General features: G+C 42.5%; 1 protein-coding gene across 2 annotated transcripts in view; it reads right to left on the bottom strand.

Annotated features, from left to right (window-relative positions):
- STRA6 (signaling receptor and transporter of retinol STRA6) overlaps positions 1-27,532 on the bottom strand; it is a 276,453-nt gene that overhangs the window by 48,932 nt on the left and 199,989 nt on the right. For both annotated transcript variants that reach the window (XM_069222218.1, XM_069222219.1), the window contains exons 9-12: positions 26,543-26,613; positions 16,943-17,004; positions 13,668-13,830; positions 5,454-5,529 (exon numbers count right to left, since the gene is read on the bottom strand). In XM_069222218.1, the coding sequence (XP_069078319.1) occupies positions 5,454-5,529; positions 13,668-13,830; positions 16,943-17,004; positions 26,543-26,613 (372 nt within the window). The remainder of the gene's footprint in view (positions 1-5,453; positions 5,530-13,667; positions 13,831-16,942; positions 17,005-26,542; positions 26,614-27,532) is intronic.

The raw sequence follows: 27,532 nt of genomic DNA, 5'->3' as shown, positions 1-27,532 counted from the left end.
CCAATTCCCCCACTTGACAGGACTTTTATGAACCTATATATGTGATTTCTTCTTTCACTGGTCAGGCTTGCACTAAATCTTCAATCACAAATACAACAAGTCTTTCTGTGCCAAGACCAGTCTTAAGGGTCTACCAGAGACTTTAAATATTTAGAGGAGGTACTCACTAACTGATATGCGGTGTGGATAGTGCTCTCAGCTTATGGCTGGGTGAACTCATTACCTGGATTCTTCTGGCGCCTGTGAACTCAGAATAACTCAGAGGGGTGTTCTGCAAGCAGCATGGGGCATGGTGGCAGGACTGCAAAATTCAGTGTGGTGCAAAGGATGTCAAAATTAAGCTTATTTGTTAAATGAACGTGATGAGTACCAAGAAAGGGGTGTGGACAAACCTTAAAAGATAGCCGTTTACAAGATAGTGGTCTGTCCATAGGATGATATCTGAAGTCCCCATTTGAAAAGGTAGTAGAGTATGTTTCTGTTTTGTCAGTTCCTGTCTGAAGTACTGTGGGAAAACCCCCTTACTGGTGTTTTCCGACTATAACTGTGCGCTGCTAACCAGCCCCAGGGCCAGTACTCCACTTAAAATGGTATATGCAAATTAGGCCTAATTATAATTGGCTCTGACAGCCTACATATAGGTCCCAAGTACATGGTAGGGCATGTAGGTTTAGGGACGACGGTATAGTTCCTAGGTGCACTGCTGTGGTGGCCAGATTTATTGTAAGGGCAGCCCTGCCTTGTTGGCTGTTTTTAAGTTAAAATTCACCCCAAATTAGATTTCGGAATTAAAAGTACTTCCAAAGTCTCAAACTACCCTATTTTTGCATATAGGTCACCCCTAAGGTCTGCCATAGGTGGCCCCAAGATTGGGTACAGTGTAAATACAAGCAGGGAATTTATAAAATATGTTTTATGAGCCCTGGTAAAAGAAAAACAGCCAAGTTAATTTTTCTCCATTGTAGTCAATGGACTCCATAGGATAACATTGGGAGATTCTGAGCCTCATTTTGAGTTTGGTGGACGGGAAAGCCTGTCCGCCAGACTCCTGATAGAGTGGCTGCCCCCAGAGTGATGACCACCCCGCCGGACTTATTAGGTGTTTCCCACTAGGTTGACAAGCAGAAACCTTGGTTACCTTAGGTACATTTAGGACCTAATTATGAGTCTGGGGGTCAATAGACCTCCAGACACGCAGTGGCGGTCCAGACCAGCACGGCTTTGATGGTCCTGCCATCAAATTAATAGATTGATGGTCAGACCGCCAAAAGACCACCATCTCTGCTTAAGTCAGCACCTCCCTGCTGATTACAACCTTGTTCTCTGCCAGCCTTTTCACTGTGGTCTGACTGCCATGAAAAGGCTGACAGAGATTAAGTGCAGGGGGCTACAAAGGGGCCTCTGCACTCCCCATGCCAATGGCATGGGCAGTGCAGGGGTTCCCCGGTCCAGCGCCTTTGAAATGCACACTATCTGCTGTGCAGACAATGTGCATTTCAAGGGTGCTGGTGCAGTCAATTATGAGCTGGAAACAATGCTGCTGCACCTTTTCCACTGAGCTGAGGTTTCCTCCGCTCAGCCCAGTGGAAAAGTTGTAATGGTGACTGTGGGGAGGAAGCCAGCACCTTTGCGATCTCCTTGTCAGGAGTTTGGTGGACGGATGTTTCCATCCACCTAACTCCTAATGACCCCCTTAACCTTTAAAAATTCATACCTCTGGTTCCCTACATTGGATTTTTGTCAGTTTGGTGTCATTTTAAAGATACAAATATTTCATATTTTTATAAATCGGTGTCATATTTTTATTATGTCTTGTGTTTTACTCATTTACTGTTTTGTTTATATTAATGCTCCCAAGGGTTGAGCAAGGATTAATTTACTGAGACCTTGATTGGACCTAGTGGAGGTTTGTGGCCTATTGCTAAGTGTAGCTACCTACCAAAAACCCACTTTCCAACAAGTATGTAAAAAAAGCAATACGGAGAAGAGACATTGCAATGTATTTGTTCCCTGTTTTTTATTTTTTCTCGTTCTGGCCTCTTTGCTGATATTTTGGTCATAGATTGTTGCTTCTACCAGGTGTATCTTCTTTGGGATTCTACTTCTGGATATTATTCCTGGTCATTTTTTCCTCCCTCATGTGAGAGTTTGGAGCCTCGCTGATCACTTCTGAGTTTATCTTCATCTCCAATCAAGAGCTATTAAATTGCAAAAGAGGTTTTTACATTTTGTTTCTGGGACTCACTTTAAGAGGCACTTGACATTTTACGCATAGAGTATATAAACAGTTTTTCTGCCATGCGGTTATTGGGATGAGTCATCCTTTCCTCAAGCAACCAAGAAGGGATTCACTGTACCTTCTCCATATCCAGTCCGTGACATCCACTAAGCACTCTGAAAACATTTAGATTGCAGAGTCACACTATGTAAGTACATTATCCTTTTCAATTACTGCATGAGACTCATCTGTGCATTATCTATCTTTCTTTCTAATGGGAGACTGTGTTGTAAACAAATGACAATCATTATGGTAATTACCCACAGTTATCAAATTGGTTCAGCATAACCTCTAGAGGTCACAGAACTCTCTTCAGTCATCCTACATCTCATTTAATGAGGCACTTACAAACCTCACTCGAAACACCACACCCTGCTGAACCAGAGCCAGTATATTCATTCAATGCTCCCATTTCTAGATACTTCAATGCCCTCCTTAATGTTACCATATATACCTTTTGAGGTTATCCCGTTTTCATACTCAAGCCAAAAATAGTAAGTCAAAAATATTTGATACCACCGGCACTCATTATAATTCCTTGCTGTCTTAATTTTCTCATCAGTCCCCAAAGCTCCACAAAATTCCAATGCTTTCAGTTCCTAAATGGTCTCTAAACACCACACGCCTCTCTTTCACTTCAGCACGTTCCCTTTTGTGTTTTCTTTTTCATCTTTTGGTTTAATTTTAATGTTTGTTTGTAAATGTAGCTATGCTCTTGTATATGATTTATAGCTTTGCATGTATTTTGTTCATTGTAATCTTGCAACACAGTTCTATGATGATGTCATCACAATTCACTGTAAAATTATCAACCACATGCCTGTGGCTTTTTGTTTTAGTATTGACATGTAGGGCACATGCATCATTCGGCTCACTGAGCCCTAAATATTGTAAAATATTGATACAAAGATATTAAAACCAAAAATATCGCTAGCCTATACCTAAAATGAAAATGACAAAAAACATTTTTTTAAGTATCATGTTACATTAAAACAGAAGAAAAAATAGGCATAAATGTTGTGATTTAAAATATATATAGTTAAAAATAAACAACATTAAATACATTAACATCTAACAGTAATTTAATGTAAATTAAATGTGTTTAAATACAAAATTAAATGTAAATATATATTTATCTAAACACACACACGTATACATGTGTATGTTTATTTCACATATATAATGCAAAACTACTATTAAAATAATATAGATATGCAAACATATATTAAAAATTGTAACAAATACGCTGGAAAAATGTAAAACACATACTAATTTATTTACACATTAAAAATAAACAATATAAAAAGATACAGGTTATTAATATTATGTATTACAAACATTACTAAACAAAACAAATATAAAAAAAACCAAAACATAACAATAATCTAATTTTTAACAATGTAAACCAAAAACTAAAATTCTAAAATAATACATATACTATTTCCACTTCAGTCTGTGCAAGAGTAAGGAAAGCATTAAACTCAGAAGGGGTAAAATTTACTATTCCCACTCCAATTGGTGCAACAGTAGGGAAGGCGTTGGACTCAGGAGTGTTAACATTTACTATTCCCACTCCAGCCAGTACAACAGTAGGGAAAGTGCTGGAATCAAGAGGGGTAAAATTTACTATTCCCACTCCAGTCAGTGCAACAGTAGAGAAACCATTGAACTTAGGCTAGGTAACATTTACTATTCACACTCCAGTCAATGCAACAGTAGGGAAAGCATGGGACTCTGAAGGGGTAAAATTTACTATTACCACTGCAGTCAGTGCAACAATATGGAAAGCTATGGAATCAGGAGGGGTAAAATATACTACTTCCACTGCAGTCTGTGAAAAAGTAGGAAACGCATTGGACTCAGAGGTGTCACATTTACTATTCCCGCTCCAGTCAGTGCAACAGTTGGAAAAGCATTACACTCAGGAGGAGTCCAATTTACTATTTCCACTCTATTCAGTGCAACAGTAAGGAAAACGTTGGACACAGGAGTGCTAAAATGTATAATTCCCACTCCAGTCTGCGGAACAGTAGCGAAAGTACTTCACTTCAAAAACATACCTTATTTTAATACAAATATTAATGTCATAAAAATCTAAAATTATTACCATGACATTAAATATATACATTAAAAAACAATTAAAATCATTAAAAAAAATTTTTAAATAATAAAAATTTACAAAAAATTTAATCATTATTTAATAAACTTCCCACCCAATACCCCTACACACCCAACAACCTGCACCTAAAATACAACTTCAAATAACATTTACATAATTTACACACTTAATAATAAAATAAATAATTAAAATTAAATAAAAAATATACATTATTTATACTTAATTTATCTCCCATAAACGTCACAACCACTACGACACTATAAGTTACTATTTAAAACTTACATTTAAAATATAAATAACTTAAAATTACAAACTATATTTAAAAACATTAACAGCAAGTGCACAAACAAAATAAAACATATACATTTCTAATATCATTTAAACACATAAAGAAATTATATTTCCTACCTTAAAACAATGATATTTCTGTCAACAATATTTGTGCTCATTATATTTCTGTGTCACGACATTAAAAACTCAATATTTGTGCAACTTGATAATTTTGATTTGATATTCTGTCCGAATATTGCAGCATTCATTGCAAACTTACTGTATTCTGTATTTTGTTTAAGGGGCTTTGTGTCAACCTCCTTTAACCATTGACTTCATTTACCCTAGACGCTTCAGATACTCGAATGATTTCTGTAGCATCTTTTTTTCAGATGTTTTTGTTAGCACTAAAGCCTCAGGACACAAACACCATCAAAACCAATAGCACTGTACGAACATCAAGCCTGTTGGCTTCACCACTGTTTGGTAAGTTAGGGATTTAGTTGACAAGTAATATTAGCATACAGGAACAATTCCAGGCCATGGGTTGACCTGCCTTCCCTTTTGCTGCTTCCTGACATGATTGAGCCGGGGCACCGGTATGATTGCTATCACATTTTGATAGTTATTTATCAACATTAAATAAGAGGTGAATGGTCTTTAAGTGCAGTATCATTGCAGGAGGATCCAGAGCCCTCACCGACTTTATGTGATATAAATCTCATGAACACCAAGCCTCCCACCACAATGTTATTCTTTCCTGTTGATTCCCTGGTCCCGTCTCACCTGTGCAGCACCAGGGATCTCACCAGCATGCAGACAGTCAGTGCGCAAGATAAGACCAAGGCGGAAACATAGCACACTGGAAGACACAGAAAAGGACCATTAAGGACAGAATAGAAAAACAGAAAAAAACAGTCCAGCATTCACCAAAAGAGTTGATACAAAAACCGAAGAGCTCAAAATAGGGAAACACAACAAGCACAAAAAAAGAGAATCCTTCATATCCAGATAACGCATACAAGACACAAGAGAACGGTGAAGGACCCAAATAAAAAATGAATATTAGACTTTACACAACCATATGTTTCAAAAACACCTAAAACACACCCCTGAATCCCTCAACATGGTGAAAGGTTGTTGTATATTATACTTACTGTAAGTGAACTCATGTCAATGCAGCAGATAGTAAATGAAGCTTCAAAGAAAGAATGTAGTCATGTGGGAGTTTTACAGAACTACAGGATTGCTAAGAGGATAATTAATTAAATGTATGAGGGAGTTACTCTGCCTCCCTCTGTTCATTTCTTCCTCTGATGCCTTCATTGCATTTGTACAATTGCATATGGCTTATAGGTGTGTACTTTAACAAAACATTTCGTGATGATTTGGAGACAAACTAATACCGAATTAAGAGCATAGGTGTATTGATTGTTCGATGGTTGAGCGATTATGGCCAACAGGTATTTTAAAAAACATGACCACCTTTGATTTCCAGTGAAATTGAATATTAAATATCAAAGCAGTGTTACTGCAAAGGTTCATGATCTTTCTATAGTAAAATATTTAATAAAACAGCAAGGCCAGCCCATTATTACATATATCTTATTCAGTGGTAGAAGAAACATTGCAGCAAGGCTAAACAGACCTTTTGTGACTCCCTCAGGAGTATGAAGACTTGCACAGGACTGATTCAGGAGCTTGGTGGCAACTAAAAATGCTCCAACTTTGGACCTCTAAAACAGACTAGTAACCAGAGGCAGCTCCTTTGCAATGGCAAAGGAACGTCACCCTCCTGGCTAAGAGCCAGCAGCTGAAAAATAAAGCAATATGATACTATTGTTTTATTTTTCAGCTGCTGCCTCAGCCAGCAGGGCAACTTTAGCAAAACAAAAAGGATGATGGACGGAGTGCTGACAATGCAAACACTCACCCCCAGTCACAGATCTGGGTTTAATGCCACCCCAGTTTGGACCCAGCCATATGCAAATCAGTCTTGACCCTGTTCCTCATGGGAACAGTCCAGCCCGAACTGCCATGCCAGGTCCTCCCTGGACCGGAAACAAGCATCCTGGGACCGGTTTCGGGGTTTCACCCCTCATCAGCCAGGCTAGCTTGATTCCAGTGGCACAGTGAGGAAGGGACCCACATCTGGGCATACCCTTCCCACTTAGGGCAACTTTAGCAAAACAAAAGGATGATGGACGGAGTGCTGACAATGCAAACACTCACCCCCAGTCACAGATCTGGGTTTAATCCATCGTTCTTTTGCTCACCGTGCCACCCCAGTTTGGACCCAGCCATCTGCAAATCAGTCTTGACCCTGTTCCTTATGGCTAGCAGTTCGGGCTGGACTGTTCCCATGGGGAACAGGGTCAATACTGATTTGCATATGGCTGGGTCCAAACTGGAATGGCATGGGCAGCAAAAAAACGATGGATTTAGGCCCAGATCACTGTACTGGGGGTGAATGTTTGACAATGTTCAGCATTCCGTCCATCACTTGTTGTTTTTGTTTTGTCGCCCTAAGTGGGAAGGGTATGCCCAGACATGGGTCCCGTGCTTCCCATGCCACTGGATCCAAGCTAGCCTGGCTGATGAGGGGTGAAACCCTGAAACCGGTCCCAGGATGCTTGTTTCCAGTCCAGGGAAGACCTGGCCTAGCAGTTCGGGCTGGACTGTTCCCATGGGGAACAGGGTCAAGACTGATTTGCATATGGCTGGGTCCAAACTGGAATGGCATGGGCAGCAAAAAAATGATGGATTTAGGCCCAGATCACTGTACTGGGGGTGAATGTTTGACAATGTTCAGCATTCCGTCCATCACTTGTTTTTGCTTTGTCACCCTAAGTGGGAAGGGTATGCCCAGACGTGGGTCCTGTGCTTCCCATGCCATAGATTCAAGCTAGCCTGGCTGATGAGGGGTGAAACCCCGAAACCGGTCCCAGGATGCTTGTTTCCAGTCCAGGGAAGACCTGGCCTAGCAGTTCGGGCTGGACTGTTCCCATGGGGAACAGGGTCAAGACTGATTTGCATATGGTTGGGTCCAAGCTGGAATGGCATGGGCAGCAAAAAAACAATGGATTTAGGCCTAGATCACTGTACTGGGGGTGAATGTTTGACAATGTTCAGCATTCCGTCGCCCTAAGTGGGAAGGTTATGCCCAGACGTGGGTCCCGTGCTTCCCATGCCACTGGATTCAAGCTAGCCTGGCTGATGAGGGGTGAAACCCCGAAACCGGTCCCAGGATGCTTGTTTCCAGTCCAGGGAAGACCTGGCCTAGTAGTCCGGGCTGGACTGTTCCCATGGGGAACAGGGTCAAGACTGATTTGCATATGGCTGGGTCCAAACTGGAATGGCATGGTCAGCAAAAAAACTATGGATTTAGGACCAGATCACTGTACTGGGGGTGAATGTTTGACAATGTTCAGCATTCAGTCCATCACTTGTTGTTTTTGCCTCAGCCAGCAGGTGCAGGGAGCGGCGTGGCTAGTCCATGGGAGGGGAGAGAAGAGGGAGTGGAGTCAGTGCACTAAGTGCACATGTCAGTTTGTCCCTCCGTCTTAGGTTGGCCAAACTGACATGCACACTTTGGTTTCTCCAACCCAGCTGTGTTGCACAGCTGAGTTGGAGAAATTGCATAGATCCCAGTGCAGTGTCTGAGCGGCAGAACAAGCCACTCAGACCAATACTGGCACTGCTCTCATGCTAGGCATAGCATGAGAGCAGCGCCAAGATGGCTGGTGTCTCAGGGACTGCTGGGACACCAGGAGAGAAGAGGAGAAACTCGGTAGCGTCCTCATCGGAAAGGCAAGTTTTGTTTTTTTATTATTATTTGTTTTATTTCCCCCTTCTAACCCTGCACACCCCTCCCGCCCCTCTTGTCCTTCCCCTTGAGATTTGCATTAGCCGCTGCTGCTTGTATCCTTCAAATTATTTGGTTCACCTCCTAATACTCAGATGTACATATTGTTATTGGTTAATTTTAACAAAAACACAGAACACACACAAAAATGAAAGACTGACAATGGGTGCAGCATATGGAATGAAGTAGCCATTTACTAGGCACGGTGACAGTAGCATTTATTCCGACGGGGGAGGTTGCTGCCATTGTGGCTTCCTCCCCCGCCTGACCCATTATGAGTTTCCTGCTGGGTCAGTGGGTGGAAACCGCAGTTTCCCCCTGCTGGCCCAGCGTGAAACGACCTACAGCATTGTCTCCGGCTCATAATTAAGCTGGCAGCAATACTGTAGTGTGCAGGGTGCACCAGCACCCTCACAATGTTCACTGTCTGAAATCGCTGGCGGATTAGGATCGTCAGCACCGCCAGGCCAGCGGGACAATTAAATATGGCAGTGCTGGCGGTCCAACCGCGATCCTACTGCTGCAGTCATAATATGGCGCTCAGACCACCGCATTTGCAGCGGTCCGACTGCCACCACGAACCTGGCATTCATGAGACCGCCAGGTTCATAATGAGCTTCTCAATGTATAAGCATCAGACTCAAAGTGACGCTTCACTTCACCTTTAGTTGTCAACATTTGTCAACTACATGTGCCTTGAGGGAAGTTAGACCCTTCGCTCCAGACATTCTTTAGGAGTTAAGTCATGTGGGAGCTGTGGCAATCTGTCATCTCACATCCTCTCAGAAGCACAACTGTGTACCTGTATCACCTTAAGTTCTGCCACAGCCCATATAAGGACATCTTTAGAACATTGTACATATGATGGTGTTCCTCTAATGTTGACAGGAAATGGAAGTGGACTGGAAATGGGAGTACCACTGTTAATCGGTATTAGGTAGAGATGCCCTAAACACGCCCCTTCTAAATACCGATTACCTAAATTGCAATTAGGTAACAGATTACAGAATCACACTTGGGCTTTTGTACATTTTAAAAACCTTTCTTTCAGTCCCAAGTGGCCTGATTCGGCTAATTGAGCTGTTCGCAACCTCAAAAAAGGTTTTGTACATATGGGCTAAGAAAATAACCCAGGACATCATTCACACAATTTGAAGATCATAGAAAAAGAGCTGTAATGACTGCTTGGTGCTTCCTAGAGCAGAACTGCACCCTGCTAACACCCTCAAGGCTTTGGCTAAGCATAAAGGTCGGTCCTTGGCCCTGCTGTTCTCTGCCAGTCATCTGCATGGAAATTATTCCTACGGACAGCAAGTGCATGGAGGCCAGCAGAACTACTAACATCCATCTGAAGTTCCCCTTAGACAGCAGAGAACCCTTGCAGCAATGGTAAAGTACACATAGCAGAACTTTAGGATTGTTGATTCTGTCTAGTGGCTTGCATCCCATAGACCACTGAGGCACCATTTATTAACTGTAGGTACCTTCTCATTGTCATTGCCCTGGCTCCTATGACTCTCCTTCCAGATTGACTTGTGCATGAGCCCCTACTATCTAACAGCCTGGGTACTAGGCCTGTACCCTGACCCACACTTGTGGTTCCCCATGACCTTGCCAGGCTGTGCAGTGTCCGAGGCATTAAACAGTTGGTCTGCCCTGGAATGTGTATGTTAACTGCAAGGTATATTAAGCAGCTATTGCCTCTCCAGACTTGAACTGCAGTTTTTTGATGTATGCCATTTTCTGATGACTGTTCTTGGGATTATAGACATTCTTAAAACCCAAAACCCTTTCTGGTACTATAACCGCCCTTTGCCTCGAAACCTAGGTCTGTTGACTCCATCTGGCTAGCACCTTTACAATGCTATCCCTCCTAAATTCCAAGATATACCTATTCCTAACAAAGACAATCTGATCTTCCTGCAGTACAAATCAATTGCTAATTCTTAAAGTAACTAAATAATGAATTGAACAGCAAATCATTCTTGAAGCTTCAGAGAATTCCCCTAGGTTTACCTTTTGCCTTACCTGCGTCTTTTGTACACAGGTCCAGATATTTATAGTTTCTCTGACCACCTCACAATGGACTACTTGATCAAGCTACGCTGGAGAGACTTTGGAACCCCATCTTGTCATCTTATATCAAGTATCCAGCATCCCTATGAGTAGACAACCCATATAGCCTCATGTTTGATACTGCTTGACAATTCCAGGCCAGCAACTTCAGAATCTGGGAAAACGACTGAAAGCATCATGTTGAAGTATCCTTCCTTACTGAAATTGCACAGAGTTTGAGTCCAAATAGGAGAGTGTCAAGTCACAGATAGCCAAGTAAAACAGGAACATCTTACTTCCATTTATGTGTTCACCAGATATTGACCCAAATATATAAGTGAAAAGTATCCTCTCGTGACCAGGCTGTCAGCTTGCTGGGCAAGCCATCCATACCAGTTTAAAGTGCAAGATGCCATTTAAGTTGCTGACTTTTAAAGAGAGAGAATATCTCTAAATGTATAACTTTGGGGGGAAAATCCCCAGTGTCAACAAAGGATGCATGTGCAGTTTTAAGGCAAAATGATGTACCGTCTTCCATGGTACAGCCATAATAAGATAGCTCCCTTCTAGAGCCACTTTCCTTCCTAACAATAAAATATAGGTTGTATGATACAACCATGCATGCCTAAACCAAACATGCCTAGACAATGCGGTCTGAACCATGACTGCATCTTTATCACGCATGCCTTTACAACAGATTTTGTTGTAAAAGCATGGTTGGTAAAGGAATAGGCGTGGTAAATTGCACACTGCAGCCCCCCGCCCTAACACCAGATACCCCAGCCCTGCAATCTACCCTGCTCCACCACTTAAACCTGCCCCTACCCCCTGAACCTTAAAACCCAGCCCCAGCCCTTGAGAATACCACTTCCTCTCCCCATGCCCTGAGGCCTAAAACCCTGCCTTCTGCTAAGAACTACCCCTACTCCCCCTGCCTTGAGCCCAGAATCCGATTCCCACCCGTGAAAACAGAACCCCGCCCTGAGCTCTAAAACCTGGCCCCAGACCTTAAAACTACCCTGACCACCCACCCACCCTGAGCCCTAAAACTGACCTCGCCCTTTCCTTAAAACTACCCTGACCTCCCCCCACGTGAGCCCTAAAATCAACCCTGCCCTGCCGTTAAAAACTACCTCTTCCCCTCCCTGCCTTGAGGCCTAAAACCATGTCCCTTGCCAAAAACAACCCCGATCCCTAGCTCCCCTTCCCTGAGCCCTAAAACTGACCCCCACCCCTGAAAACTGCCCCTCCAATCCTGGGCCCTAAAACGTGACCCTAGCCCTTAAAACTAGCCCAACCCCCCTGTCCTGAGCCATAAAACCCTGCCCCCTGCCAAAAAAGAATTACCCCGCCCCCCCACCCCGAGCCCTAAAAACATTCCTCATCTCTAAAAACCAACCCACCCCCCCCCCCCCCCCAAAATCCAGCCCCAGCTCCACTTACCTGGCTGCGCCCGGAGATTCCTCTCCTGATCCCTTCCTGTTCCTCCTCCCACCCATTCAAACAGTTAGACCACTGTCTGCCTTAACCACTCATATAGGTGATTAAGGCAGATGCGTGATTTAGGCAAGCATTGTTCTGCTTGCGTGGAAACAGCACGTGGGGCTCAGCCCACATGGTAAAGACAGTTTCCCTAAAATATACCCACACACCATCCAAGTAACCATCTTGAGTGCTTGTAGAAAGGGATGAAGCAAATGTCCTTTAGGCTGATGTCTCTGTGCACAGTGAATAAGGTGCCAATGTTGTTCACATTTCCACTTCCACCGATTGTTTGAGACTTCTGGTACTACACTCTCCAGTCCGCTCTGCCATATTTTTTTAGATTAAGGGCCTGATTAGGAGTTCGATGGGCGGTTTGAATCATCCGCTGAACTTCCAACGGGGAGGTGTCTGCCATACTGGCTACCTCTTCGCCAGACCCATTACAAGTTTCCTGCTGGGCTGGTGGGGGAAATTGAGCCGGTGGCAATGGTGCCGCCGCTGGATTCACCAGCACCCTCGCAATGCTCACTGTCTGTTATGTGAGGGTGTTGGACAGGGGACACTTGCACTGCCCATGCCAAGCTCATGGGCAGTGCAGTGGCCCCCTTTGAGCCCCTGCACCTGTTCTCTGCCAGCCTTTTCATGGTGGTGATATCACCATGAAAAGGCTGGCAGTGGCAGAGGTCGTAATCAGCAGGGTGGCTCTGCATGCAGCACTGCCCTGGCTGATTCCGACCTCTGTCACCAGCAGCCCGTTGGGATCATCAGTCCCAGCAGTCCTGGTGGTCTGACCGTCAGGGTCGTAATGTGGCGGTCGGACCACCACAGCAACAGCATTCCTGACTGCCACCGCAACGTTTAAAAAGTAAAATTAATTTGTAAAGAAGTACTTTACGAAATGCTGCATATACTTGTAAGTGGATTACAAAATAAAACTTTAATAATAATGCTAAGGAAACCCGCTAAACAGGAACTGATTCATCTACATTTATATAACACTGGTCCCTCAACAGTGAACAAATATTTTCAGTGAAAAGATTTAGGGCCAGCTGATAGTTTCTGAGCTCAAAAAGTAACAAATGATCTCATTTAAACAGACTTAGCTGTCCATGTTGAAGGAATTATTACCTAGGGCCTGATTTAGATCTTGGCAGAGGGTAGCACTCATTATATCCTATGGAGATCGTAATCCGACAGATGGGATATCCGTCATGTTTGTGACAAAGTATTCCCTCCGCCAGGATCTAAATCAGGCCCATAATGTCCGCAAGTAATATCCTTCTGGCAAAGCACAATCAGATTTTACAGTAAGGGACTCAGCATGTAGATCTTGCATTCGATTTTTCATGGTTAAAACATTCTTAGGTTCATAAGCACAAAATGTCCAGTGATATATGGATATATAATATTTATGAAAAACTGCCTTTTAGTGACCAGAAGTTAATTTAGTTTATCATAAACCTTGCTGTGTCCAGAGGTAAAACCTGGTTAATCTATTAACATTTACCTTTGATGGCCACAGAAGGGTGCATAAAATGGTAACAACACATGCAGTTTATCCTCAAGTAGTAATGAATATGTCTATGGGGACTTACCTTCCAGTGCCCAGAGGTAATACTTAAGGAGGATGATTGCTTCTTCTCTATCTTGTGTAAAATTTATCCCAAACCCTGCCAGCATTAGGACAGCATCCATGTCTATTGCAGCTCGGATTTTCTGCACTGTGGGCAGGAACACCACTAACAACAGCAGCGCCACCTATAAAAGGGATACATATATAATTTAAGGATAGTAACTGAAAGAGCAGAAATAAAATACAGACACATGCCTTAAGCAGCAGATAATTTCTGTTGTACACGGGCTTTAAGAGATTTGTGAACTTTATTCTTGACCAATTAGAGTGGAATGGCGGAGTAGATGAGAGTGACCAGAGAAGAGTATAGAATAAATAGTCTCCTCCAGACATGGGGCCTCATTAGGAGTATGGCAGTTGGACAAGCCAATCGCCAGACTTGAAGTGAGGAGACCGCCGCTGAGTTGGCGGTCTCACCACCAGCCCCATTACAAGATTTCCACTGGGCTGACCGGCAGAAACCAAGTTTTCCGCCAGTCAGCCCAGTGGAAACTGTGCGGTGGCATTGGTCTCTGCTCCACATAGAGCCAAGACCACTGCCATCACACGGGTGCCCCAGCACCCTTGGAATGTGCACCGTCTGCAAAGCAGACAGTGCGCATTCCCACCGAGCTGGCCAGGGGCAGTGCAGGGGCCCCTCTCTAGCCCCTGGCACTGGCTTGCTGCCAACCTTTCTATGGCAGTCAGACCACCATGGAAAGGCTGGTGGTAAGTAGAGTTGTAATCAGTCAGGTGGGGCTGAACTCAGAGCGCTGTCAGACCATCAGGAGCCATGTTCCTGGCAGGGACGGCAGTCTCCTGGCAGTCTGACCTCCAGGGCTGTAATATGTCAGTGGTAGACCTGGCATACTTGGCGTGGTCTCTCCTAACTTTGTGCCTCTACTTCCAAGGTTGATGCTGTGTGTTTTGTTATTCTGGGCACTTTACCACTGCTGACCAGTGCTAAAGTGCAAGAGCTCCCTATGTGAAATTACATGTGTAATTGGCTTTTCCATGATTGGCATAATTGATTTACTAGTAAATCCCTAGTAAAGTGCAATAGAGGTGCCTAGGGCCTGTAAATCAAATGCTACTAGTGGGCCTGCAGGACTGATTGTGCCACCCACATGAGTAGACATGTAAACATGGCTCAAACCTGCCTCTGCAGTGTCTGAGTGTGCAGTCACTCCAAACTGCCAATTTGACTTGGCAAGTGTACCCACTTGCCAGGCCTAAACCTTTCCTTTTTATACATGTAAGGCACCCCCTAAAGTAGGCCCTAGGTAGCCCCAAGGGTCGGGTGCAGTATTTGTTAAATGTGGGGCTGTCTTAAATATCCTTAAAGTGCAGTTTCCCAGTGAGAGCAGATAGAAATAAGGAGTTTGGGGTCTCTGAACTTACAATTTAAAAATACATCTTTCAGTGAGGTTGGTTTTTAGATTGTTAGTTTGAAAATGCCACTTTTAGAAAGCATTTTCTTGCTTAACCCATTCTCTGACTCTGCCTGTTTGTGGATTCCCTGTCTGGGTCAGACTGACAGTTGGGCTGTTTGTGAATCTCCTCTAGAAAGTGACACAAAGGGATCTGCAGTGTAGCCTGCATATCTTGATGAGACATCTGGCTAGAGCGGACGGAGTAGTGGTCACTTACACCTGAAGGGGCTGTGCCTGCCCTCACACCATGCAGTCTCCAACCCCCTGGTGTGTGTCCGGGGCCTGGCCTGGCTTGGGCAAGACAGGATCCTGTAAGCAACAGAGACTTTTCTTTGATGTTGGGCAACTTCAAAGGCAGAAAGGGGTATAAGTAGTGAACCCAAAATCCCAGACTTTAGATTTCTTCAAGACTTACTTCAGGAACAGAGAGGAACCTCTGCCAAGGAGGAGAGCTGAAGAGCTGAGAAGTGCTGCCCCTGCCTGTGATTGTGCTTTGTAGGGCTAGCCTGCAGTTGCTGCTTCTGCCTGTGAAAGGGGACAAAGGATGGATTTTTTGTATATTCCTGCTTTCAAAGAATCTCCAAGGGTTTGGACTGAGCTTGACCCCTGTTCTGAAGTCTCAGGGCCATCAAATACTTCCTCTGCTTGCACCTGGACTCTCTGCTGCGACTGCTGCCCAGCCAAGTGGTGCCTAATCAGTCTCTGGGCCCTTGAAAGGAGAAGCTGGTGGAAAAACCAAGAAAGACCAAGTACACCAGACGACTCCGGACTGACCCCACTGGCGAATCCCGTGACGCCGCCTGTAACCAAAGCCATGGTCCTCGCTGGAGTGCAACGACCCCGCAGGCCCGACGCTTCAGCAGCCTTGCTGAATTCCGCATCTCCGTGAAAGTTGCTGCACCACGTCGTGACTGCCGTACAACGACTCCCCCGGAAGTGTGCGGATCCAGCATTTCACACGAACAAAGCCTCACCTCCACTGCTCCACAGCAAGGACCTGATGCCTCTTCATGACGCCTCTGCTCCTTCACCCTGCAGCACCGAAACCGATGCCGCCTCGGATTCAGCGAGGCGGCGATACCTGACTCCGTGCCCCAGCTTGTTTCCGCATTCACACAAGGTACTGTACCTGGGGGTCCATGTGACTCCGTGACCGGTGCCATTGGCATCGGATTGTTAGGAACGACTCCGTCACGACGCCGTGATATCACCTAATCGAACCATTTGTGTTTCTAAGCACTATTTATGTGTTTAATCTTTAAAAATTCATAACTTGACTTGTGTATGTTGGATTTGTGTCGTTTTGGTCTTGTTTGATTTAGACAAATATTACATATTTGTCTAAACTGGTGTGGTGTCCATTTTGTAGTGCTTTCACTGTATTGCTGTGTGTGCTGGTACAAATACTTTACACATTGCCTTTGAGATAAGCCTGACTGCTTGTGTCAAGCTACCAAGGGGGTGAGCAGGGGTTATCTAAGTGTGTATCTCCATTGGCCTGATTAGAGTGAGGGTCCCTGCTTGGACAGAGTGCAAACTAACTGCCAACCAGAGACCCCATTCCTAACAGGTGGTCAGACCGCCATAGTTGCGGTGGTCTGACCATCACCACAAGGCTGGCGGACCTTGGACCGCGAGTCTCATAATAAGGCACATGGTCACCATGATCACAGATAGCCATATTTTTCCTGACAAAATTTCAAAGGGAAGGGGGCTTCTTATCAATTTTCAATGTTAGTTTGGGTTTGAATTCTGTGAGCTCCAGATTCATATATATTATTTTCTCTCACACACACACACACACGTGCAAAATGTTGTCCATTACCTGATAAAGGCATATTCCACCGACTGTGGAAGAAAGAATGAGCTTCAGAGGCAAGTGAAAGCCTGCAATGTAAAATAAACAATTAGCAGAAATGACAGATAATAATTTGCTTGTGGGACAAGGCACCCAGGTTCCCCACTACCAGCAAACAAAAAACAATTGTTTGTTTATGACAAAAATACTAGAGGCAGTCTCTCATTAACCAATAATGTCAGATCGTTAAAAAGAAACTGTGAATTAGGCATGTGTCTATGATCAGAAGGGACCATGGACCTGTCTGTTCTTTGAAAATTGATTCCCTACACAACAGACTCACACCTTATGAAGCATGATCGTCTTTTGACTCTTCACACTCGATCAGTGAAAATGTAGACAGGGTCTCTTCTAACTCTAAATACCAGGATTTGAATGGTAATGCCACGGCAATCAGTCCATTTATGGCAAAGGAATGTCATAACAATTCTCGCAAGATGAGCTCGATTGTGAGGAAGTTCAGTACTAGGCACTCAGCGACATGACATGAATATTAAGAATGAATGTTATCATGGTGGAGGCTCACCCCAAGTCTAAGACTTCACATAGGCACCCCTTTAGGGCAACCGACATGCTGCAGCATGTCTTATCGAGCTTAAAAAATATATTTGCATCACTCCCATCCAGATGGAATACCATAAACTCATCTTGTCGACCCACACATCTTCAAAACAGTTACATCATTTACAAAGCCATAACGACCAGCACCCACGCTTATCTTGCAATCAAGCTCACTATCTCTGATGGCTCTCAGCACTCCTGCAGCAGGGAACCATCACCATATAGACTAAGAAGAATAAATAAGAAAGTACAAGGCAGCAGACCTTTTCTATCTATGCATCCAGGATCTGAAATATCCACATATCCATCTGGACCACTCCAATGCTGCTCCAAGTTTAGGAAAGAATTGAAGATGCACCTCTTAAAAGAATATTACATCACAATGCATTGACAGTCCGCACACCATCTACCGCTCCTTTCACATAGTTGACTTTATGCTTGTCTCTACAGTACTCTGTTCCCTTTTGACTAGGTTTATGTTATAGAAATACCACAGGCAAACAGGCACACGTACATACAGTGAAAAATAAAACATTGCGGCCCACAGAGTCAGAATTCACAAAAAGGGGTCTTAAATGATTATTGTGAGTTGAAGCTCATCACATGTCCCTGTAGACAATGGAAGGTAGGAAGCAGGTTTCACTCGATCCCCTGATCAAGTCTTCAAACATTCACATGGGTAAATCACATAGTAAGCCTCGATGTTATGAGGGGAATCAAACCAGGTCCCAAGGATCGCATTTATTGGTCCCACACCACAAACATGAGGCATGAATTAGACCCACCTTTTTCTGGGCAGAACAGTCTCAAATTGCCTGGGCTTTCTACAAGGCCTTTTTTAGCGGATACCATGATTTGCTTGCACAGGTATGGAGAAGTCAGTGCTGTGCTGCATAATGGCTCTCTAGCATACTATAATCAGTCTTGATGTTAGGCAAGGGAGCGAAGTAAGTGGTGCCGTCAGTCAAACAGTCTCCCTGAAGTCTGTGCATTTTCGAAAGCTGAGGATCCAGAACCTGGAATTTGCTGTCATACTGCTCATGCAGAGTGTCCTCTGAGTCACTTATAGTCCTTCATGATGCAAAGGTTAGACGGCTGCTATCAGATCAGGGTTTCTGCTTAAAAGACTGAGGTACATTCCACAGATTCACTATTGATGTGGTTGATTCCTGCCCTAGATCATGAGGCTGCAGTGGGTCCTGATCCACATGTATGCACTTAAGAGACCTACCCAGATACGGTGATTTCCCCGTCTAACTGTTTTTTTATCTTTTACCTGACATCCATTTTCTTTGGTTCAGATCTAAATTTTAGTTAGATTAGATCTTATAGTAATTGGTTAGGGCTTTTTGAAGTTATTCCTGTGATCACTAAATTTGATAGTATTTACTCAGTATTATTGCTCAGCTGATAGGTCTGTCATTTCAATGACCAGCCAAACAGTTTTGAATGCTGTTAACAAGCACTGTAATAAAATAAGATTTGCTTATACCATATGAGAATGGACGAGAAGGCAGTGAGACCGTGCTGCAACATCCTTGCTTAATTTCAAGAAATTACAAGATGTGGAGAACCCAATTGAAAGGTCTATAATTCTATTAACAGGAACACCATTTTAAAAAAATTTCTTTAGTCATTCTACAGGTGCACTAATTCACTCTGGAGCTTGCAATTGAGAATATTTTCATTGTTAACCTCGCCGGTGGTGGAGGCATTAAATCAGCAAACTGTGGACCTTGAAGGATGGTCTTTGTTGTGTGTTCATTGCTGTTAAAATACAGAACTGCCTGCAGTTTGTCAAAGTTACAGAAGCTGAACAAATGGAGTGAGCTGAAAGAAGTATCCATCCTTCATCAGATCTACCTAACTTTGTTGTGAGCGGATCAGACGAGTGAAGAGCAGGAAGGCTTTCGCTACTCTCTGTCTTCCAGAGCCCATCACAGCATCTTTTTACCAACCAACTTAGAGCAGATGCAGATGGTCATACAGTGTGAAAAGCATGTTCTAATGTACTTCAACAAACCCACATCCTTCCCTATTTATCATGAACCCAGGGACAGTAAAAGTGACAGACGGGCTTGGATGTCCCAATCACATCACACAAAGTGAAGTCATATGGCATTTGGCAATGTGGATAACACAGGAAATAACACCACTAAAGCTGCTAATGCAATCTACAATTAGTGCAATATAGACAAACTTGAAAAAAGTTACTAATACAGGTAAACATCTACTTTAGTTGTACTTGTCTAGTAATGAGGGCGATGCTGCAATGTAATTCAGCGTAGCAATTGCTCAGTGAAAGTTGGTGAACTCTTTAGGTCTGCCAATAGTCAAGACTTTTTCATTTTACTAAAATTATACAGAACACTTCAGCCACCTTTACCCATTGGCCTGCTGCTGTGTCAGTCCCATTTTTCATTCGAACATTATAGCATATAGCATGTTCTAATGGGTCAGCTCACTTCAGACATTGTCTAAATTCACTGTGAGTGACCCAATTCTTCTCTTTTATGATTCAGGCACTGCCCCAAAATAACGTTTACAAAACTCATAATGGTTAACAAAATAAGCACTGACAAAGCCTGAAGACAGACATACTACACCATACCCCTACTACAGCCTCTAACGTTTTTCTAGTTGAGTACATAGATAGATAGATAGATAGATAGATAGATAGATAGATAGATAGATAGATAGATAGATAGATAGATAGATAGATAGATAGATAGATACTAACATTACCCCCATAAGAATAGTCAACCCTAGTGAGTTTAAACTGATGTTCTTAATTGAGGCAACCACTTGGAGTATCCGAGGTCCTGCTAATAGTTGACCTGTGTATGCGCATAAATGCATGCATGCCAGCCTCCTCACATGATATGCTGTGTTATACTACCCCTTATGTGTTATGGTGTTTTATTTTTATATTCTGTAGTAAGGTTATATTATGCTATATTATGATATGAGGACGGATTGCAAGACCTTACTACTAAATAAATAATACCTATGTGGGGTAATGAAGCAGCTATTTAAGGAGAAAAGGGATCGGGCTAGATGAGCAAATGTGTATCTGCTGAAGTGGAGAATTTGCACATCATTGGGTTTGATCTCCTTGTAGATAGCAAGGAACAAACCAGCAAACAGAGGAATAAAATAATGATATGACAGTCACAAAGAAAATACCGCTACCTAGATGATCTTTTTTGCTGCCCCCATTCACAGGAAACAATGTAATTGGAGAGTTATTAAATTATTGGGTAAATACTTGTGAGATCGATTATGAATATCATGGTGACAATGGGAGGTTGCTGTGTAAGAAAAGCATAGGTACTCGAGTAGAAAGGACAAATGGAAAAAAAAGAAAGCATGAAGTATAGGTAGACACATTGTGAGCATTTTCCTAGGGCTATGACTAATGAGTAGCGATATGGAATAATATGCATTCACAGCTTTACAAATGTTATGTTATGTAATGAAGATTTATAGAGTGCACTATCACCCAGGAGGGTATACTGGCACTAAGCAGGTTTGAGAATAGCCACACATAGGGCCCAGTAAGATGACTCAAAAAGCTAGGTCTCCAGTTTCTTGCAGAATTAATTAAGTGGAGAAGAGGGTCTTATGTGTAGCGGCAGCTTGTTCGATGCTTTAAGAGTGATGTAGGACATGGCTCAACAGCCAGGTCTGGTTTTTCATATGTTTGGGGTCAAGGCAAGTAGGAGTACTTATGAGCAGAGGTGCCTGAAAGGTTTGTGAAACCAGATGTGATTACTTGGTTGTCTTTCCAATAGTTATGCTTGATGAAATATTTTTAATGTCCAAACCAATTTGGGCCGAGTACAGTATTTAGATAGCATTATTGTCCCTTTAATTAGAAGGAAGACAAAAAGTGACTTACTGACTGCATGAGTACCGCAAGGTTAGAACTGTCTCCCAAGTGATGACAAGGCCTTATTTCCTGCTACGGTAACTTAACTAATAGAGATCGATGTAAGAGACACCTCATTAGGGGACCTTGATTATAGTAGATTGTTATTTTAGACAAGATATAGGGAGGATGATTTGGTGAGAAGTGAGTAACTTAATAGACCACAATACCTCGAAGTTTATTTCTCCTCTACTGGTCATTAGAACATCAAACATTAGCAATGATGCTATGTTCATAGAAGGAGTCATGGGACATGATTGATACTGGAAGATTGCTTTTCTAGCCCTTACTAATTGAGAGGTTGACAGTAAGGTAGGGTTAATGATCTCTTTTTACAGCAGGACTGAGGAGGAATCTGAATGGTATGAATAAATCTAAAGAGCTTGCTTGATGACCAAGAGGATGGGAATATAGGGCCTCATTTAAATCCCGGTGGATGGCCCCTGGATCTGGCAGGGCAATGGAGTAAAGCACTCGAATACCATGGTGGAAGGTCTGCCCGTCAGATTTATAAAAGCACCTCCAGGAACAGGATTTTCTTTTTCTAATGACAAAATATAATGCTGCCCTCACCGTGGGAGTCTCCTACCATGGCAGGGGGAGCATTATAATGATTTTACTGTCCCTTATGACCAGGTTTTACCTGGCGGAAAGAAACAGTAAAACATTACTACATGTCCAGCCATCCAAACAGGGAGGGTGGACATGTAGCCATTTCTTTGATGGCCCTTACTTCCCAGAGCTGTCAAAGGAGATTAATCATGGTGGATACAGTGTATTCTCAGCCGTAACTAGGCCTAAGCTTTGCCCACATGTAAATGAGGTGGTGTATCACTGTAAATGTGGCAGGCGGACGGCTGTATTGGTGTGGAGGAAACTCCATCGCCGTTGCGACTGAGTTTACTCTCCACCAATACAATACATAAATCAGGCCCACATTCATTATTGACTACACCTTTGCTTCTTGAGAAATATTTGGGAGATTAAGCAATTATCTAGAGAGGAAAGATCTGAAACTGATCTCAGTTCCTAATATGTTTGTGTGAAACGAGCAATAAGAAGAGAGATATACAGTCCATTTTGGAGGAAATTATACTGTTTTTGTGAAAACTGACCTGCACATTGCACATTAAAGATCGTGTTGAGAAGAGAACCAGTACCGACTACTTGGAGAAATATTGTGCAGTCTAATTGCTAGGACAACCATTTCCTTAATGGATTTGATGGAATGATGTAAGTCTTAGAGGCTAGGACTCCAGAGGTAGCACGATATCCCAAAGGGAAGAGCAGGGGCAGATAACAACCAGAATAGTTTAATACTGTCTATCTTTTTTCAGCAAATTTTTGTTGAAATGATTTGAAAATGCACAAGAAATAAAAGTCTGGAAAGACAATAGTTGCATCATGTTGGTAAACTACACTAAACAGGCATATAAAAATATGAAGAAACTTTAAAGCAATCTTGTAATAAAAACTCAAATAAGATACTCCATGTCAGAGTAAGGTGATGAGGAACCCATTTCAATGGACTCTGATAAGAAAACGGTTTGCTTCTCTTGTACCCAAAAGTGTGGTAACTTTAGCCCATATATGTGCCTGTACCGTGACTTACCATCTCTAAAATCCCCAGACTTATACTTAGAATTACAGTTAAAGTTTCACCTTAATGCAGCACAGCAAGAATCAAATAGTTCCAGGTGGGTGGCGAAAATTGTTCTTAAAAATTGTCCCAAAAAGTGGGATTCTGTGCCGCTTCCATTATTTAAATCAGTGATTGCCATGGAACGGTGTATTGTTAGTGCCGGTATTTAACAAGCATTGGCAAAACCAACAGCACTGGATTTAATATAAATATAAACATAGGAATTGAGAAATTATTTTTAGATACTGTTCATCGATTAGTGCAATTTATCACATTAAAGCCAGCCCTACTGGCTTTACCGATGCTGGGGGAAAAGTGGAAAAAAGGATTTTTGTTTCTGTATAGAATGCATATAGAAAATAAGTACTTGAAAAATTGGAAGAACTTTTCGATTGTGTGTATAAATAGTCCCTCATGAATTCCAATAGAAAGACTTTCTGGCAAGGGAAATGATACAGCAAACAAGCAATTGATTGAGGTGAGCGAGTATTTACTCCTCTGGGTAAATCCAAATACCACTATATGCATAGTTAAAGAATAGTTTAAGAACTCATGTAAAGAATTAATGACAATACATCTTGCAGGCAGCTTCATTGTCAGTCCAGATCTAAGGGTTGCAGGGATTTGCTGAAAAATAATATGCTGGAATTGTTATCTCCATTTTCGAAAATATAAATCGGCAATCATGCACTTTGGCTATGTATTTGGCCAGCGACTTCAGAAGTTATACATCTGGTCCAGAAATGTCAATAAACATGATGGTAAGAAATATTTCATCCCAGGTAGGAAGCGTTGTCATTGTGCTTTGAGTTTTTAGATAATGTAACTGTATTTACCACACCGAAAAATCATTTTTATGGAAAGCATTAATCCATATGTATGCTCCCAAGAATTATATACCATTTTACATGAGCTGTATGTGCACGTATTCTTTTCACGCCTTTAAGACTTGAAACACATTTGTCTATGCCCAACAGGTCTACGATATCGAAGCTTGGGTACATATAAGTGGGACTGGGGCGTAAAATAAGCCCAGGCACTCAAATAAAAGTGGCTCCCATTAGAATTAAATAGCTAATAAGTTGCCTTTGTTTGGCAGCTTTGAACTTGTAAAGACGCGCTGTATCAGTGTTTTGCCAGGTATGGAAAACCGCATGGAATTGAGCTTGCTGCAGGCAATGTTTGCTTTAATATTCAGGAAAATCAACTGCAAAAATGACCCAGTAGAGCATAAAACCGGCCCAAAGACAGATAAAATGTGACCCACACACTGACCTCCAAGATCATGGGGCACTATCTGATTGGCCTATAGGCCAGCCTGACCCTGGGTGAAGCATCCTATATTGAGTGCACAGGGCCATAAACAAGTTCTCGCAATGCTAAGTGAAATAGCCCCATAGTAAAAGTCGATGAGGCACGTGATGTGTTTTGGAAAGTAAATAAACATAGAAGCCTTTCATGAAGCATCATGACAGCAGGAGGAAACACATTTTTAAGTATCACTACAGGAAAAGAAAACTAACTTGGGGTCCTGATATGAGTGTAAGCTTTCTTCAGTGAAGGTGTTGACAACAGCTCTGGAGAGTTTTATTCACAAATAAGGTAAGGGTTATTTACTATGTAAATATAAATAGGTTTAATGTACATTGAAACTGGACTGCACAAAAGAAAATTACAATTATTGTTTTGGACAATTATCCCTAACTAGCCAGTCCACAGCTTTCAGCTTTACCCCATCTGTTATAGGGCTCATACTCATAACTCAAACTCAAAAAGATTTCCAGTATCGCCTTTAGATTTTAATCTTTTTGCTTTCTTGCCATTTATTCTCATTTGGATGGTGAGTGAAAACACTGACTGTCCCACACTAACACTCACAGGGTGGGGAAATTAGAGAGGTCCTAAAACGATCCTTTCTGTTTATTATTTAGGGTTGAGAGTGCAAAGCGATCTGTCCCTGGTGTAATCTCTCTATGAGCTTTTAACCACGCCCATGTCACGCCCATCAGTATGGTTGGTTCATGGGCTTGCCTTTTAGAATTCGTTTGACTTCATTAGTGAAAGGCATGCACACGTCATGCCTTTTCCGATGTTTAGCCCTCCTCGAGAGCACCGGCCAACTACTGAAAACATACGAGGCTCGATGTTTTCCGTATAGTTCCTGGACTACTTTTTATTTCGTAGACCGCGTGATCTCACTGGGCAGTAATTGAGCGCTTTGCATGACATCGACCCTGTTACATGGATAACTGCAGTTTTGCCAATTACATGCATAATTGCACTTTTGCAGTAACATGGATAATTGCACTTTTGCTGATATGTTTTGCTGCGAGTGAACTTCTGTTTCCTTTTGTGTGTCTGCTTTGCGCTCATGGCGGTAGTCAGTTCGCTTATGTGAAACTGTTTTACTTTTCAGTTTATGTGGCAAGAAAAGTCAGGTTAGGAGTTTAAAACGCTAATAGCTCTAACGCGAGCAAACGCGAGACCCATTGCATTGCAAATACTAGTTCTTTTAATGGAGCATACAGTCGCTGTGTAAACTGGAGATGTGTGTATATGTTCCCAGAATTACTTCGTAGTTATGTGCAACGTTAATTAATTTGAGATATTTCATGAATATTTCTTCTGTTTTTCTTTCTTTTAATGAAAACCACATTTTCGTTAATAAATGGAAATTGTCCTTTTTCACCTTCTAAACTGGAAGTCACTTAAATCTCTTTCAAATCTCTTGCAGAGGTTTACATCACTCTTAAAGGCTGAATCGATCTTACAGTTTGCAGAAATCTGCTTGATCCAGAGCACACATGCACCTGCTTTATTCTCACCCAGAAATATGGCAGATCCTTGACTTAAAAAGATTCAGCCTAAGGGCCTCATTACGAGTATGGCGGACGGAGGACAGCCACACTCGCGTTGACGGTCAGACTGCCGCACTCCAGGCGGTCCAAGGAAACTGAGTGCTATCTCGCAGCACTGTTCATGCCGGGAACGCTCTATTGCAATGTTCCCGCTGGTTATGCTGGCTGGAACATTGTAATAGAGCGAAGGGGACGCCACTGCCATGGCGGTGGCGTCCTCTCTGCGAGTTTGACTGCCCGCATTGGGACCGTCAAACTCTTAATGAGGTCCTGAATCTAATTATAAACATAGACGTTCAACATCAATGCACTCCCTTGTAGCTGCCCTTATAGACACACTAAGTGTACACACTAAGTGTATGGATTATTGTAGTTAATCTGTGAAAAAGTAAAACATATCGCCTACAAATACCATCTGACACCCGAAGTAGCGCGGCTGTGGAGCAGTAGTGCCGCCTTCAGGGAGCTATGCAGGAGCTAATACAGGAGAAAATTCACTGAAGTCCAATGAGTGTTGCATACAGACACCAAGAGGTTAATGGGTGCTCATATATGAAAGCATCATGGTACAGTACCTTGTTGGGGAGAGTACAGATAGGAATTCAAGGAGCTCCAGGACTGGGAAGGAAAGCAGTCATTCAGTTGGCTGTGGAAAATGCAAAAACACCATTATTGTTAAAACAAGAATGTGTGAAATAAGAATTACAATCTGTGTCTTCATTGAATTAAAAAATAGATTATATTAACATCGTACCGACATGGCTAGAAATCTCAATGAATCATGGGGAGGTACATCAAAGAATTGAGCATTTTAGCTGTCCAGACATCTTAATTCTGTGCAGGAGAAGCTATGTTCTTCCTGGACTGAGGCTGAAACACTACTGTAAAAATACACCTCAGTTACCTCTGATGACAGATGTGCAATGTGGGCCAGACTGGGACATACTATAAGCTTGGACACCAAAGGAAAACTTCCCTCAATTGTCAATTCCTGTATTTCATGACTCATAGCTAGTCAAGTACCTTCGAGGGAGGGGGTCAATATTGTTAAAATCTGTTGTAAACTGCGTGTTTCAAAACACTTTGAGTAGTAACAAAAGTCAAATTAGAAACCATAAATAGGCATTTTGACATGGGAACTTGGGAGTTCATAACCATGGATATTTTTTAAAACCATATGCTAAACTGTGCATTTCAAAGCAGAAGGAGCTAGTAACATTGACCTCAATTGGACAGAGCTTCTCTGTTAAATTATTTTTAGAATAAACTTGGGGAAAATGGTGGATTTTAAAGATCACTGAGGCAATAAGACATTTGCTTGGGGAAGTCTACATATGAGAACATTTAACAAAAAATATTGTAACCAGTTCAGCATTTTCAAGCACAGCAGATCACTTGCAAGTCACAAAACCAAATGTACAACAGTGTCAATTACACTGTTTGTGATTCTGAATGGGGTCGCAAATGACCTACCTCATCAATATTCATGTGCAATTTGCGAACCCATTGGAAATGGCCACACTCACAGGGATGGTGGCCTGCTGGGGACAGCAGACCACCATGTC

The sequence above is a fragment of the Pleurodeles waltl genome, chromosome 3_1 (genome assembly GCF_031143425.1).
Source record: "Pleurodeles waltl isolate 20211129_DDA chromosome 3_1, aPleWal1.hap1.20221129, whole genome shotgun sequence".
In the NCBI taxonomy this organism is placed as follows: Eukaryota; Metazoa; Chordata; class Amphibia; order Caudata; family Salamandridae; genus Pleurodeles; species Pleurodeles waltl.
The sequence above is the reverse complement of the archived record's forward strand: the minus strand, read 5'-3'. Positions and strand labels throughout refer to the sequence as shown.